This window comes from Myotis myotis, unplaced genomic scaffold, assembly GCF_014108235.1.
Source record: "Myotis myotis isolate mMyoMyo1 unplaced genomic scaffold, mMyoMyo1.p scaffold_m19_p_9, whole genome shotgun sequence".
In the NCBI taxonomy this organism is placed as follows: domain Eukaryota; kingdom Metazoa; phylum Chordata; class Mammalia; order Chiroptera; family Vespertilionidae; genus Myotis; species Myotis myotis.
This window is the reverse complement of record NW_023416401.1, coordinates 78,680,139-78,694,574: the sequence shown is the minus strand read 5'-3', so window position 1 is coordinate 78,694,574 and position 14,436 is coordinate 78,680,139. Positions and strand designations below refer to the sequence as shown.

At 37.5% G+C, this 14,436-nt stretch overlaps 1 protein-coding gene across 3 annotated transcripts in view; it reads right to left on the bottom strand.

Moving 5' to 3' along the window:
- KIZ (kizuna centrosomal protein) overlaps window positions 1-14,436 on the bottom strand; it is a 120,188-nt gene that overhangs the window by 85,929 nt on the left and 19,823 nt on the right. For all 3 annotated transcript variants that reach the window (XM_036322772.1, XM_036322771.1, XM_036322773.1), the window contains one exon: window positions 11,602-11,694. In XM_036322772.1, the coding sequence (XP_036178665.1) occupies window positions 11,602-11,694 (93 nt within the window). The remainder of the gene's footprint in view (window positions 1-11,601; window positions 11,695-14,436) is intronic.

Here is a 14,436-nt window from a genome sequence, read left to right as displayed (position 1 = left end):
TTCCTACAGAAATGAAGGAGAAATTAAGGCATCATTTGCTAAACAAAAACAGAGAATCTGTCACTACCATACCTGTCCTACAAGAAGTACTATAGGATGTTCTTAAGGCTGAAATGAGAGGACACTCTACAGTAGCTCAAAGTCTAAGCAATAAATAGCACTAGTAAGGGTGACTATATTGGTAAATATAAAAAATAGCATAAATATGTTTTTGTTTGTAACTCTCTTTGCTCCTCTATATAATTTAAAAGATAACTGCATTAAGTAATGATTATAGATCTATGTTGATGAGCAGCATCTATCTATCTTTCTATCTATCTATCTATCTATCTATCTATCTATCTATCTATCTATACCTAATATGCAAATAGACTGAACAGCAGAACAACCAAACAACTGAACAACCAGTCGCTATGATGTGCACTGACCACCAGGGGACACATGCGAAACATGGCAGGTGTCGGCAGCAGGCGGCAGAGTGCAGAACATGGCAAGCATTGGCTGCGGCAGGATGGTGGAGCAGGTGAGCAGGGGCGCCAGACCAAGGCGGGGTGCTGTCATTGGGGCGAGCCTCTGGTGGTTACTAAAAATTCTTTGCTCCCGTGTACTGCAGTCCTGCCTGGTGCTTGTACCTGCTGCCAGCACCAGCCCCGCTCACACCCACTGCCAGTGCCGGGCACCGGCCCCGATCACTCGGCACCATCAGTGGGTGCAAGCAGCATCTGCCAGCCCCAATCGCCCCTGAGGGCTTCTGCACCTCTCCCTGCTCCTGAGGGGTGATTAGGGCAGCAGTCGCCACTCGCACCCACTGACAGCGCCGGCCCCGCTCGCACCCACTGCTGGTGCCAGCCCCAATCACTCTGCACCATCAGTGGGTTTGAGCAGGGCCGGTGACGTCAGTGCATGGGAGCAGCAGCAGTGGGAATGGGGCTGCTGGCAGACATGGGACCAGGGGTCACAGTGGAAGGGGCCAGGCAGCGGCATGGAGGATAGGCCGAGACCCACCCCTGTGCTCACCACAGCCTCTCGGTCCACAGTTCCTTTCAAGGTGCACGAATTTATGCACTGGGCCCCTAGTATAAGATATAAAGACATAGGTTATATTACAATAACATCACAAAGGAGCAGGAAAGAATTGAAGCTATACAGAATTAAAGTTATTACATTCTATTGAAATTAAGTTGGTATTAATACAAATTGGATTATTATAAACTAAAACATAAATTATAACCCACATTAAAAGAAATAACAGGCAATTAAAATGGTACACTAGAGCCCGGGTGGTGTGGCTCAGCAGTTGAGCATCGATCCAGGAACCAAAAGGTAACTGCTTCGATTTCCACATGCCCAGGTTGCGTGCTCTATCCCCAGTAGGGGTGCATGCAGGAGGCAACTGATCAATGATGTTTCTCTCTCATCGATGTTCCTATCTATCCCTCTCCCTTCCTCTCTCTCTAAAAATAATAACAATAATAATAATAATAATAATGATAATAAATAAATAAATAAATAAAATGGTATACTAGAAAGTATTTAATGCAAAAGAAGGCAGTTTTGGAGGACTAAAAAAACCATAAAAATATAGACAACAAAGAGCAAAATGGCAGATGCAATTCCTGCCTTTTCTGTAATTACATTAAATTTAAGTAGACTCAATAATAAAAATAAAGTTAGAGATCGGCAGAATGGATTAAAAAATCATGATCTAACTATTTGCTGACAACACTATTTTACATTCAAAGATATAAACAGGATGAAAACACAGGGAAAGGAAAAGACATGAACAGAGCCTCATGAAAAAAAATAGTGTTACTATGCAAACAGTAACCAAAAGAAAGCTGGAGTGGCTATGCTAATATCAGACAAAATAGACTCTAAGACACACAATCGTTATTAGAGACAATGGATATTTTCTGATAAAAGGGATAATTTGTGGAAAAGACATTGCAATTAGAAACATATTGTATAAGTAACAACCAAGCCTTAAAATACATGAAGCAAAAACTGAGAGCATTTAAAGGAGAAATCGACAATTTAACAATAATAGGTACGTCAACACGCCACATTCAATAATGAATAAAACAACTAAACAGAAGACCAATAGGAAAATAAGAACTTGAACAACTATAAACCAACTAGACCTAACAGACATAAAGAAGACTCCACCTACCAACAGAATACTCAGACTGCATAATCTTCTAAGTGTACATGGAACATTTTACAGGATATGTTAGGCCACAAATCGTCTCAATAAATTAAAAATATATTAAAACATAAAAAATAAAAAGCAGAGAACATGATTAGAAAATGAACAATAGAAGTGGCAGGAATAAGCAGAATGATTCAAAGATGTCTTGAATCAAAAATAAGATTCAAGACTTATTTTTAAATACCAACTAACCAAACAAAATAAAACACCTAAATAAGTCCCAGAAAAAAATGAGGGGGTGGGGAATAGAAACCTATTTTGAGATCTCAGAAAGGGGTCTGAAAGCGGTCTACATCTCCAACCCTGTCATTTGTACACTGATAATACTGAACGCAAATGAAAATTGTTTCAGGTAGCTTTCATTTACAACTTCTCATTCATCTTTCTCCAATGAGACTATAGACCAGGGGTGGGCAAACTTTTTGACTCGAGGGCCACAATGGGTTCTTAAACTGGACCGGAGGGCCGGAACAAAAGCATGGATGGAGTGTTTGTGTGAACTAATATAAATTCAAAGTAAACATCATTACATAAAAGGGTACGGTCTTTTTTTTCAATAGTTTTATTCATTTCAAACGGGCCGGATCCGGCCCACGGGCCGTAGTTTGCCCACGGCTGCTATAGACTATGTAATGGAGTGAATGTTTGTGTTCTTCCAAAATTCCTATGTTGAAGCCTAGTGTGGCTATATCTATAGATGGGGCTTCTAAGAAAGTAATTAAAGTTAAATGAGGTCATAAGAGCAGGGCCCTAAAGCAATAGAATTAGTGTCCTTGTAAGAAGAGACACCACCAAGAGCACACACTCTCTGGACCCAGCCACCAAAGAAAGGCCATGTGAGGACAAAGAACAAAAGGGACATCTGCAACCCACAGGGAGAGCCCTCACCAGGCCACAACCCTGGAAAAAAAAGAATTAACACCAATCCTTCATAAACTCTTTTAAAAACAAGCAAGGAAGAAATACGTCTCAACTAACTCTATGAGGCCAGTCTGTGACACTGAAACCAAACAAAGACATTATTAAAAAGAAAAGTACATACCAATATTTCTTATGGATACAGATGTAAAAATTTTCTTTTATATCCCTGAGTGGGCACAAAGCAATGTAAAAATTCTTAACATAATACTAGTAAACTAAATTCAGCAACACAGAAATGGGATCTTATACCAGCACCAAGTGGGATTTATCTCAGGAATGTAAATTTGGCCAAAACCGGTTTGGCTCAGTGGATAGAGCGTCGGCCTGCGGACTGAAAGGGTCCCAGGTTCGATTCCGGTCAGGGGCATGTGCCTGGGTTGCGGGCACGTCCCCGGTGGGGGATGTGCGGGAGGCAGCTGGTCGATGTTTCTCTCTCATCGATGTTTCTAGCTCTCTATCTCTCTCCCTTCCTCTCTGTGGAAAATCAATAAAATATATTTAAAAAAAAAAAAAAAGGAATGTAAATTTGGTTCAACATATGAAAATCAAGTAATGCAATATACTATATTAATAAAGGTAAAAGCTCCAAAGACAGAAAAATCATTGTTAGACAAAGTCCAACATGTGTTCATGATAAAAAACAAACAAACATGCAACAAGCTAGAAATAGAAGGGAACTCCCTCAACCGGATAAGTACATCTATAAAAAACCCCTAGCACACATCATAGTCAATGGTGAAAGACTGAAAGCTTTCTCCATAAGATCAGGATTAACATGAGAATGTCTACTCCTATCACTTCTATTTAACACTGCTCTGAGATTATAGCCAGGGCAGTAAGGCAAAAAAATAAATAATCAAAAAAAAATAATAATAAATAAAAAAGAAAGAAAGGAAGGAAGGAAAGAAAGGAATCTAGATTGCAAAGAAAGAAGAGATATACACCCCTATGTTCAAAGCAGCGAAATTTAAAATAGCTAAGATCTGGAAACAGCCTAAGTGCCCATCAGCAGAGGAATGGATTAAAAAGCTGTGGTACATCTATACAATGGAATACTATGCAGCTGTGAAAAAGAAAAATACTATGCATTTGCAACAGCATGGATGGAACTAGAGAGCATTATGCTAAGTGAAGTAAGCCAGTCAGAGAAAGATAAATATCACATGATCTCACTCATATGTGGAATCTAATGAACAACATAAACTAATGAACAAAAATAGACCCAGAGACATGGAGACATCAATCAGACTGTCAAACCTCAGAGGGAATGAAGGGGAGGGTTGGGGGGGGGGATCAACCAATGAACTCATGTATGTATGTGCATAACCCATGGACAAGGCAGTAGAGTGGTGAGGGCTTTGGGAGGAAAGAGGGGTTGGAGAGAGCAATGGGGGGAAAGGGGACATATGTAATACTTTCAACAATAAAGATTTATTTTTTAAAAAAGAGATACTACCTCTATTTGCAGATAATATGATCTTATACAAAGAAAAACCTAAGGATTACACAAGAAACAATGAGAACCAATAAACAAGTCCAGCAAGGTTGCAGAATCTAGGATCAGCACAAATATAAATAATGTATTTCTATACATTAGAAATTGAAATTAGAAAAACAATTCTATTTTAATAATAGCATCGAAAAGAATAAAATACCAAATAAATTTAACAAAGAAGTAATACTTGTACACTGAAAACTACAAAACATTTATGAAAGAAGTAAAGACCTAAAAAAATGAAAAGGCATTCTGTGTTCATGGAACCTAAGACTTAATAGTGTTAAGATAAAAATATGTCCAAATTGATCTACATAATCAATGCATCTCTATCAAAATCCCAAGAGCATTTTTGTAGAAATCAGCAAGCTAAAATTCTTATGAAAATAACTACAAGGAACCCAGATTAGCCAAAACGATTTTCCAAAAGAAGAGCAAAGTTGGAGAACTCACACTTTCCAATTTCAAAACTTACTACAAAATTAGGGTAATTCTAAACTGTACTGGTATAAGGATAAACATATCGATCAATGAAACAGAACTGAAAGTCGAGAAATAAGTCCATGTATCTACAGTCAATTGACATTTTTAGAGACATTATTTTTAGAACAGTTTTAGGTTGCTGGAATTGGTTATTTCTCCTCCTCCACATTTGAAGGCTATCATTCAGCCATAAAAAAGAATGAAAGCTTGCCATTTGTGACATAGACAAACTTCGAGGGCATTATGCTAAATAAAATAAGTCAGACATGATATCTTTTATATGTGGAGTCTATAAAAACAACAACAAAAGAACAAAACCCCAAGGTCATAGATACAAAGAATACATTGGTGGTTGCCAGAGGTGGAGGGTGGAGTGATGGGAGAAATGGATATACTATTAATTTTTTTTAGTTTAAATAAATTGAAAAAATATTGGGAGTTGGGGAAAATGATAATGAAGCAAATGAATATGACTGCAAATACTTATTAGTAAACAAACAGTTTACTAATTGCGAGTTCATCTTTGCTGAGGAAAAAGGAAGAAAACATACTTAAGGAGATATTAGCAAGTTTAGAATTAATATAATGATGTCATCATTTTTAAAGCAGGTGAATCTTGACCATTATTATACTTTGAAAAAACATATTTGTCATATCTCATGTTTTATAAAATATTGAAGAAATCTTTATTTTTCTTAATATATTATTTTTTTTCACAGACAAGGGAATTGGGAAGGTGCATGCAGAATGGAAATAGAACTGTCAGACCAGTTTCCAGCTTTTCACACAATACAATTATTGCTCTTAGTTTCTATGTAAGCAAATCCTTAAGTTACACTGAGATTTCAAAACAAAATCCCGCAAAGAATTCTATATAATAAAATGCTAATATGCAAATTGACCAAATGGCAGAATGACTGGTTGCTATGACGTGCACTGACCTCCAGGGGGCAGATGCTCAATGCAGGAGTTGCCCCCTGGTGGTTAGTGCACTCACACAGCGGGAGCGACACTCAGCCAGAAGCCAGGCTCACGGCTGGCGAGTATAGTGGCAGTGACGGGAGCCTCTCCTGCCTCCATGGCAGTGCTAAGGATGTCTGACTGCCAGCTTAGGGGAGCAGGCCTAAGCCATCAGTCGGACGTCCCCCGAGGGCTCCTAGACTGTGAGAGGGCAGGCCGGGCTGAGGGACACCCTCTCCCCCCCACAGTGCACAAATCTCATGCACCAGGCCTCTAGTTTACATATAACGATCTTAAAGAAGGTATTTTATTTTACCATGTGTTATGAACTGCATTGTATCCTCCCAAAGTCTTACGTTGAAGCCCCAATCCCCAACCTGACTATATCTGGAGATGGGGCTCTTAAGGAGGTAATTAATGTTAAATGAGGTGATAAGTGTGGAGCCTCAGTCCTTAGAAGGGGAAGAGACACCAGAGATCCATCTCTCTTCATGAATGTGCACAGAGAAGAGGCCACAGAGGACTCAAAGGGAGAGTGGCCATCTGCAACCCATGGAGAGAGGTCTCATCAGAAACCAACCCTACTGGCACCTTGATCTTGGACTTCCCAGCCTCTGAACTATAAGAAAATAAATTTCTGTTGTGTAAGCCACCCAATCTGTGGTATTTTGTTATGGCAGCCCCAGCTGACTAAGAACACCATGCCAATGTGATTTTTAACTCTTCATTTTTGTCACTGTAATAGATTACTTAATTTTCACAATTAAAACCAAAAAAAGGCATTTCTGGCCATAAAATCCAATAGTTGTTGAAACTACCTAAGTTTTAAAATGGATCCATTAAATTTAGGTTTCAAAAGTTATGTCCTATAAGTTATTTTGAAGAACATGTAACTATAAAATCAACCTATTATGAGTTGTTACTAGCAGGTGGCTTTACCTCCCATTTCTTTAATTCATAGGTAGCCTCTATGTGCCCACAGCCCTTTCCACTATCCTGGATAACTGGTAAAAAGCCAGCACCAGAGTATGGCTACCCAAGTGGAGAACAAAGATGGTGATGACAGTGACGGTGGTGAGAGTAGCAACAGGGTTAGTGAACATTTGTCAAGCAATTACTAGGTGTCAAGCAGATTTATACCCATTATCTATTTTAACAGTCAAAACAACCATTATCATTATCCCCACTCTTGTAAGACTTAGCAAGGTTGAATAATCTGTTCCCAGTCCCAGGATTCAAACCCAGATATGAGGACTACAGTGTTCTACCCCCTTATGCTACAATATTAAAAACTGAATGAGTTAAATTCTGTTGAGTGTTTCCTTCCCACGTCCCCCATGGGTCAGGGTTTAGGAACTGGAAGCAGAGCCGCACACAAATGAAAGTGAAAAGACAAGAGATAATTTGGAAATATTGGGGGACCAGGCGGGCAAGTCCAACTCAAGGGGAAGGACTTCCACCCGTGCTCAGGCCTCACCAAGCTTTTATTGATCTGGGATGCACCCATACCATAGCCCTTAGGCAGGTGACACCCTGCAACAGGCAGACTAACCCATCAGCAAGGATTTACATAATAATAAATGGGGGAGTAGTTTCAGCTACCACTGTCTGGACAAACAGAGGTGGCGCCTAGCTCCGACCTTTGCTAGGGCTTCAAAGGCACCCAGCCTTCAGGGGGTTCTCTGTCTATGTTTATCAGATAGTGAAGACAATAAACTGTTTCCCACAAAATTCAAATTGTGTTACTGAAACACAGCTTTTTAAAAAAATGTTTTTATTGATTTTTAGAGAGAGAGAAGGAAAGGGAGAGATAGAAACACCAATGAGAGGGAAACATCAACATCGACTGGCTGCCTCCTGCACGACCCCCACTGAGGATAGAGCCCATACGCAGGCATGTGCCTTGACCAGGAATCAAACCAGAGACCTCCTGGTGCACAGGTTGATGCTCAAACATTGAGCCACACACGCTGGGCACCATAGCTTTTTTGAAACAACAGCAACATAAAAATCCCCAATAATGAATCTGAACTCTATTTCTAATTTCTTACTAAGTTCAACCAATACAAACTCAGATCTACTAAATAGACTCTAAATGAAACTTGTACCTGATACATAAAATCAAGTCCATGTAGTGTACATGAGAAGTGTAGGAGAAAAGCAGATAGAAGTTTCAAGAGAAATTCAACATCCCTAAATTGGACGAGTAGGTGATTTTCAAAAAATATATACACACACACCCTAGGACAGTGATGGCGAACTTTTTGAGCTCGGCGTGCCAGCATTTTGAAAAACCCTAACTTAACTCTGGTGCCGTGTCACATATAGAAATTTTTTGATATTTGCAACCATAGTAAAACAAAGACTTATATTTTTGCTATTTATTTTATATATTTAAATTCCATTTAACAAAGAAAAATCAACCAAAAAAAATGAGTTCGCTTGTCACCTCTGACACGTGTGTCATAGGTTCGCCATCACTGCCCTAGTATCAACCTTTTCCCAACACCCCTAGGCCTAAACCACTGCTTTGATCAAAACAATACAAAGTTAAGCCATGATTTTCAAGTGAAGAACAGATGCTTGGCAAATGTCACAGAATAGCAAGACAAGAGCCCTTTCTTTTACAGTGCAATTTAAAATGCCCTATTTATTCTCCCTAATTTCCAAACAGGGTGGCTCGGGATATAAATGTATCTCTTATCGTTCCCTGTTCACAAAAGTAATGTGCAGATCTACATCAGAGAGACAGAACTCCAACTCCATTTTCTAATTCTGAGAGATTTTAGTAAGGATAGAAGCAACTCATAGTCTACCACAATTAAAAGAGCAATCTCACCCACAGGCAGGCTCCTTCTTCTTCAAATGCATTAACCAAATGTCCAGTCCTTTTTCACACATTTAAATTGTCTTACTGTATTAACACTACTAAATTAACTGGAGCTTTTATTTCTAGATGATTACCAAAAGAGGGATTGCTAAAATAAGCTATGTGTATATTTAACTGTGATAGTTACTGCCAGATTCCTTTCCAAAAAGTTCTAGGCACACACACATTATTTTCACACTGTATGAAAAAGACTGTCTTTTTCTAATAATACAGTATTTAATAGAATATAAGTTTAAAAAGTTTAGAAAGTCTTCCAAAGAACAAGAAATCAATACTTGTTCTGTGGCAGCTTCTGTAATCCCTTATACTATCAGAGGGAGAAAAGAAACAGTGTTTTCCGCAAAATTTGTCTTCCTATTGCTGAAATGACTTGTTTCCTTTTCCCCTTCTTATTCACTTTCTCTCTCCTTCCTATCACTCCACTATACGATGTGCAATTCCTTCACTACCCAGCCTTCATGCCAGCAGATCAAACATCACCTCCTCTATCAAGCCATGGATTATTCATTTCAGCGGAGGAATATGTTCTTTCTCCACATATCTCATGTCTGCTCCTATACACACTATCCCACGCCTTAGAAAGAATAGCACGTTGTGGAAAGCACCTGAAGGGCAAGTATTGTGGCATTCACTGAAGGGCCTACTGAGGCTTCTCAAACAGAACACTTGCTCAAAAACTATTTACTGACTTCAACCAGTAAGACTATCACTATTCTCTGCTTCAGGCCAGTCTCTGGAGACCAGTGACTCTGGGCAGAGACTAATTCATTCGACTCCTAAAGAAGTGGAGTGCAGATTTCCACTGAGAAACAACATAACTCATGATAAGGAACTCTCCTGGAATTAGTATCACTTAATAAGGATTAACCAACTCATGATTTTGCTGAAAAATATTTCCCTTTTAACTGATGGAACATCAATGGGAAACTGAAAAAGGCAAGATATAAATTTCTCAAAATATTACCTACTTGATTCTTACATACAGTCAAAGCTTTTAAGGAGATGACACTTTTCAGTATAAAGGAAAAACTTCTCTTCTAATTATTCTATGTAATTTTTTAAGGAGTTGTCAGCGATATATCTCTACCCTAATTTTAAATATGACTGAAAAGGAGACTACATAACTATATGGAAAGTAAGGAATCAGTTGTAAAATAGAAAAATAAAAGTCTCTTGTTGTACTTAAGTACCACTGACACTGCTGCACTAAGAATGTGTCTATCAGGAATGGCATAGGAAGATAAACCAATTTATAGATTAACAACACATCAATTATTTCATGACGAAATGTCAAACACAAACACTACCTGAATGGTTTATAAGTCTATCACATCACATCATACCATCTTTGACATACATTTAATGTCATAGAAATCATTTATCATTAAAGGCCTTTTTATATAGGTCAGGGTTACTGGAGCTTGGTGTTTTGTATCTTATAGCTTAAAGAATGTGCCAAATTCTAGGTTTTTTAACTTTTTAATCTTTGGGAAGGAAAACGAAAACTTCCTATAAACTCAGATTAATGCCTGCTAATGCCCAGAAATAAAAAGGAAAACTAAAACCTTCCTCCTACTATAAAAACAAAATAGTGTGGCCTCTGTTTCTTTTCTGATAAGAGTCTTAAATACCAAACAGTTAACTGCATAATAACATTTACTGGCAGCCAGGCAGCCTGCTTAGCAGATATATAAAGCAGGTAAAAGAAGAAAAAGTTAATTTCTTGGCTGAATGATTCCATCGGTAGCTATAGGGCAAACCTGAAAGTCTTTTAGTAAAGTAGCAGTTGATTCTTCTATCAATCTGTAGCACACATACTCTTCCAAGGAAAGCATTAAATATGAAAATCATATCCCGTTATCATCTGTTTCCAGCTTTCAGCCCAGTAAGCTTTTCTTAATGAATGCTGCAGCCTAAGGAACAAGCACGCTGTTGGCTTTTCTGAATAATGGAGTGATGCTACCATTTTTGCTTATTACAATATCGACTGGCTGAGGGGGTTTCACACATAGTCACAAGTGACTACTCTTGCCAGCATGCTCCAAGTTATTACAAGATGTTTTTAGACATTTCATCTAAAAGAGCTTTACTGCTTTTAGTGAAGAAAACATCTATGGTCTTGAACAGAATCATTTATATGGAGATAGGGGGGAGGATTAGAAGCCTGCATTATGGCAGATACATAGCAGAATTTATTTAAGTATTCCTTTCCAGTCTTTTTGTCTGTTGCTTAGATATGCAATCCTTTCTTTCCACTTTATCTGTGAAAGGTTAAAATGTACAAAATTATAGATACAAAAAAAGAAGCAAATGTCACATTTTGTTTACTTTTTCATTTAAAATGTTTCTGGAACTAAGAAAAAAGCAGCTATAAAACATTATCTAGAAAAGCACAATTTCACCTCCTAACAACACTGAGGTTTTCTTTGGAATCTGTTTTATACCCACCATGCCTGTCTTTCAGCAAATTTAACTGAATTAGACATTAAAGCAATCGTCTATAAGCAAAAGTCTTCAAATAATCACTTAAGGTTTACTCAAAAATATCTTTGTAATAAGATGATTTTTTAAAAACAATATCTTAAAAGATGAATACTACAAAAATGCTCAGTTAACAGAAACTTTAACATTTTAATTTGTTACCTTTTCTGTGTCTTCATTTTTCAGTTCACCTTTTATTCCCAGGCTATCTTTTGAAAGTAGCTGCATCTTCTTAAATTGAGCCTCATATTCAATCTAAATATAAACAAAGTTTGATTTTTTTGTGTGGATATTATTACAACTAGCACCTTTCTCTCTTTTTCAGTCTTTACAGAATAGAAGGAACAGTGAAGTAGAAAGTAAAACTGATATTGCTAAGAAAGTCAACTTATCTTAGAAGACAATTTCACAAATAGCACATAAAAAAGCTGAATTCTAGTGTTATATGTTTTTAAATAAAATAAAAATTGATGGATTTTTACTTAGTCTTTCATCAATTTAGGGAATAAGATCTTGATATACTAACCTATCATGAAAATTCATTTACTTTATTATGAAAGTAATATCAGACAGTGTTTTCTCTGAAAAGTTTTGTCCTGAACAAAGGAAACGAAATCAATCTTACTTATCTGTATATCTACATATCATGGCCCGTCCTACTAGTAACAGCAACAGAGTAAATTATTTGCTAGATTATCAACTTAATACTAAATCTGTTTTCTATGAATAAAAATGCACTGTAGACATCAATGATTGGCACCATAGGAATCAAGTTTGCTCTGCCACTAATAACTGCATAAAGATGACTGCATCATTAGCACACTATAATTAATTAAAGTGATTCCATCATAAAATAACTTTTTCTTAGTCATTAAAGTCTAAAAAAGTCACTGAACATGGTCCATCACAGGTGTCAGAACATTTTCTAAATTATGCAGTGATGCACTGCAATTACAAACACACCTCTGAACATAAAGTAGACCTGGGCTTTGTTTTGACATACCAAAAATCAACAGATAATAATAACCAAAGTTGACTTGTTTCCCTCAGAACATCTTAAAAGGTATTATATACTGCCTTTTTGTTAATAACAGTTCAGGAAGAATTGCGGTTTTCTCTATCAGAATGTTATTAACATGATACATGGCAGTAATTATCTAAATAGATACCGAAGTAAATAAAAGTCTCATAAGGCCAGAACAAACAATAAAATGAACAATTAAGAAAGTACATTTTATATCTCTCTGTTCTAAATCTACTCCTTTGAACACAGAGATATTTAATTTTTAACCCATGAACCTTCAACAAGCAAAGTATCCAGATTCCAAGGCAAAGTATCTTTAAAAAGGAATGACAACTGTCAGAGGGGAGGGGAGTGGGGGAACTGGATGCAAGAAGGTGAAGGGATTAGCAAAAAAAAAAAAAAAAAAAAAAAAAAAAAAAATATATATATATATATATATATATATATATATATATATATGCACACACACACACACAAACATAACCTATAGACACAACAACAGTGTGGTGATAGCTAGAGGGAAAAAAGGGGGTGGGGGCTAGCTGGAGGTGGGCAAAGGTGGGGAAAATGGGGATGCAAAGAGACTTTGCTTGGGGCGATGGGTGTACAATGCAATGTGCAGATGATGTTTTATTGAGCTGTACACTTGGTTTTGTATATGGTTTTGGGAAGCCACGTCACCCCAATAAATTCCATTAAAATAAATAAATAAATAAATGCAAATAAAAATATTTAAAAGAGGGGATGTGGGGTGGATTACAAAGTAAACAGATTTATTAAGTAATCAGAGGTTAAGCAGAAATTCTTTGTTCCGGTGACTACAAATGTTTTCTTCTGCTCTTTGAGATCAGTTACCAACATGCACTGGGCATTGCACCTGATTTCCTCATTATGGAATCATTTTAGAGCCATATCTTCCAAAGACAGAGCATGTTCGCACGGGAACGTAAGAGTATTATTCAATTCATTTTGCTGATGCAAAAAAGTGAATATCGCATTAGGGCTTCATAAGGAAAGTATCTTAAAGAGTCCAACTTAGATTGTTCTCAATGAATCTGAAAAATTTACTGAACTATAGGTACTTTCCTAAACTAATAACTCAAATAAATACTGTTCAATATATTTGAAAAAAGTGTTACTATGACAAACTGGTCATTAATACAAACTGGAACTCTGCACCACCTATGACCATGAATTTCCACCTAAAACTGTTCTACTCTCTTTCTTTGCCTTGTATTTATATATACGATACTTATTTATTATCCATACAATCTACCCCCTGAACACTGGAGAGCAGGGGTTTTCAAACATGCTCTGCAGGGGCAATAAGTCCCCCTAGTTCTACTTTAAACAAAGGGTTTCACTATGTTTAAAAGTTGTGCTTTTTTTCTTTTTAAGTTTGGAAAACACTGTATAGGTGAATCTTTCCAAGACTTGCCCAGCTAAAAAAATGTCTAATAAAATAGAAGAACATGTGTCTCTGCATGCATCTGTTTCTCCAACTATCAGTCTTTCATGTTTTATTACCAATTTCTCCTCTGATCAGATCTCATATGTTTCTCCTAGTTCCACAATACATCGGGGCTTAACTGCATCCCTTCTCTCTGGTGCAGACTCCCAACCCTGTTCTCTTCTTGCCATGTGGCCTAGATTCCTCATAGTCAGATCTGCTGCTCCAGGGGCCAAACTACCCATGACACAGGAACATCTGCTGGTCCAGAGCTTCTCTAAGGATAATTCCCTAACTCCCCTGGGAGAAATCTATTTTAATAAACCCAAGAGCATTGAATTAACCCATCAGGTAACTTGTTCTGTTACTGTATTGCTTCACAGCACTGGGCTTGGTGCTGCCCACCTAAATTTAGGAGGACCTTTCTATTCACTTCCTTACTCTGCACTTCTATTCAATTAATGAAACCTGTTGATGATGCTCTTCGGTCATGGGAAGAGAAGAAGAAGGCTCTGGCAGATCT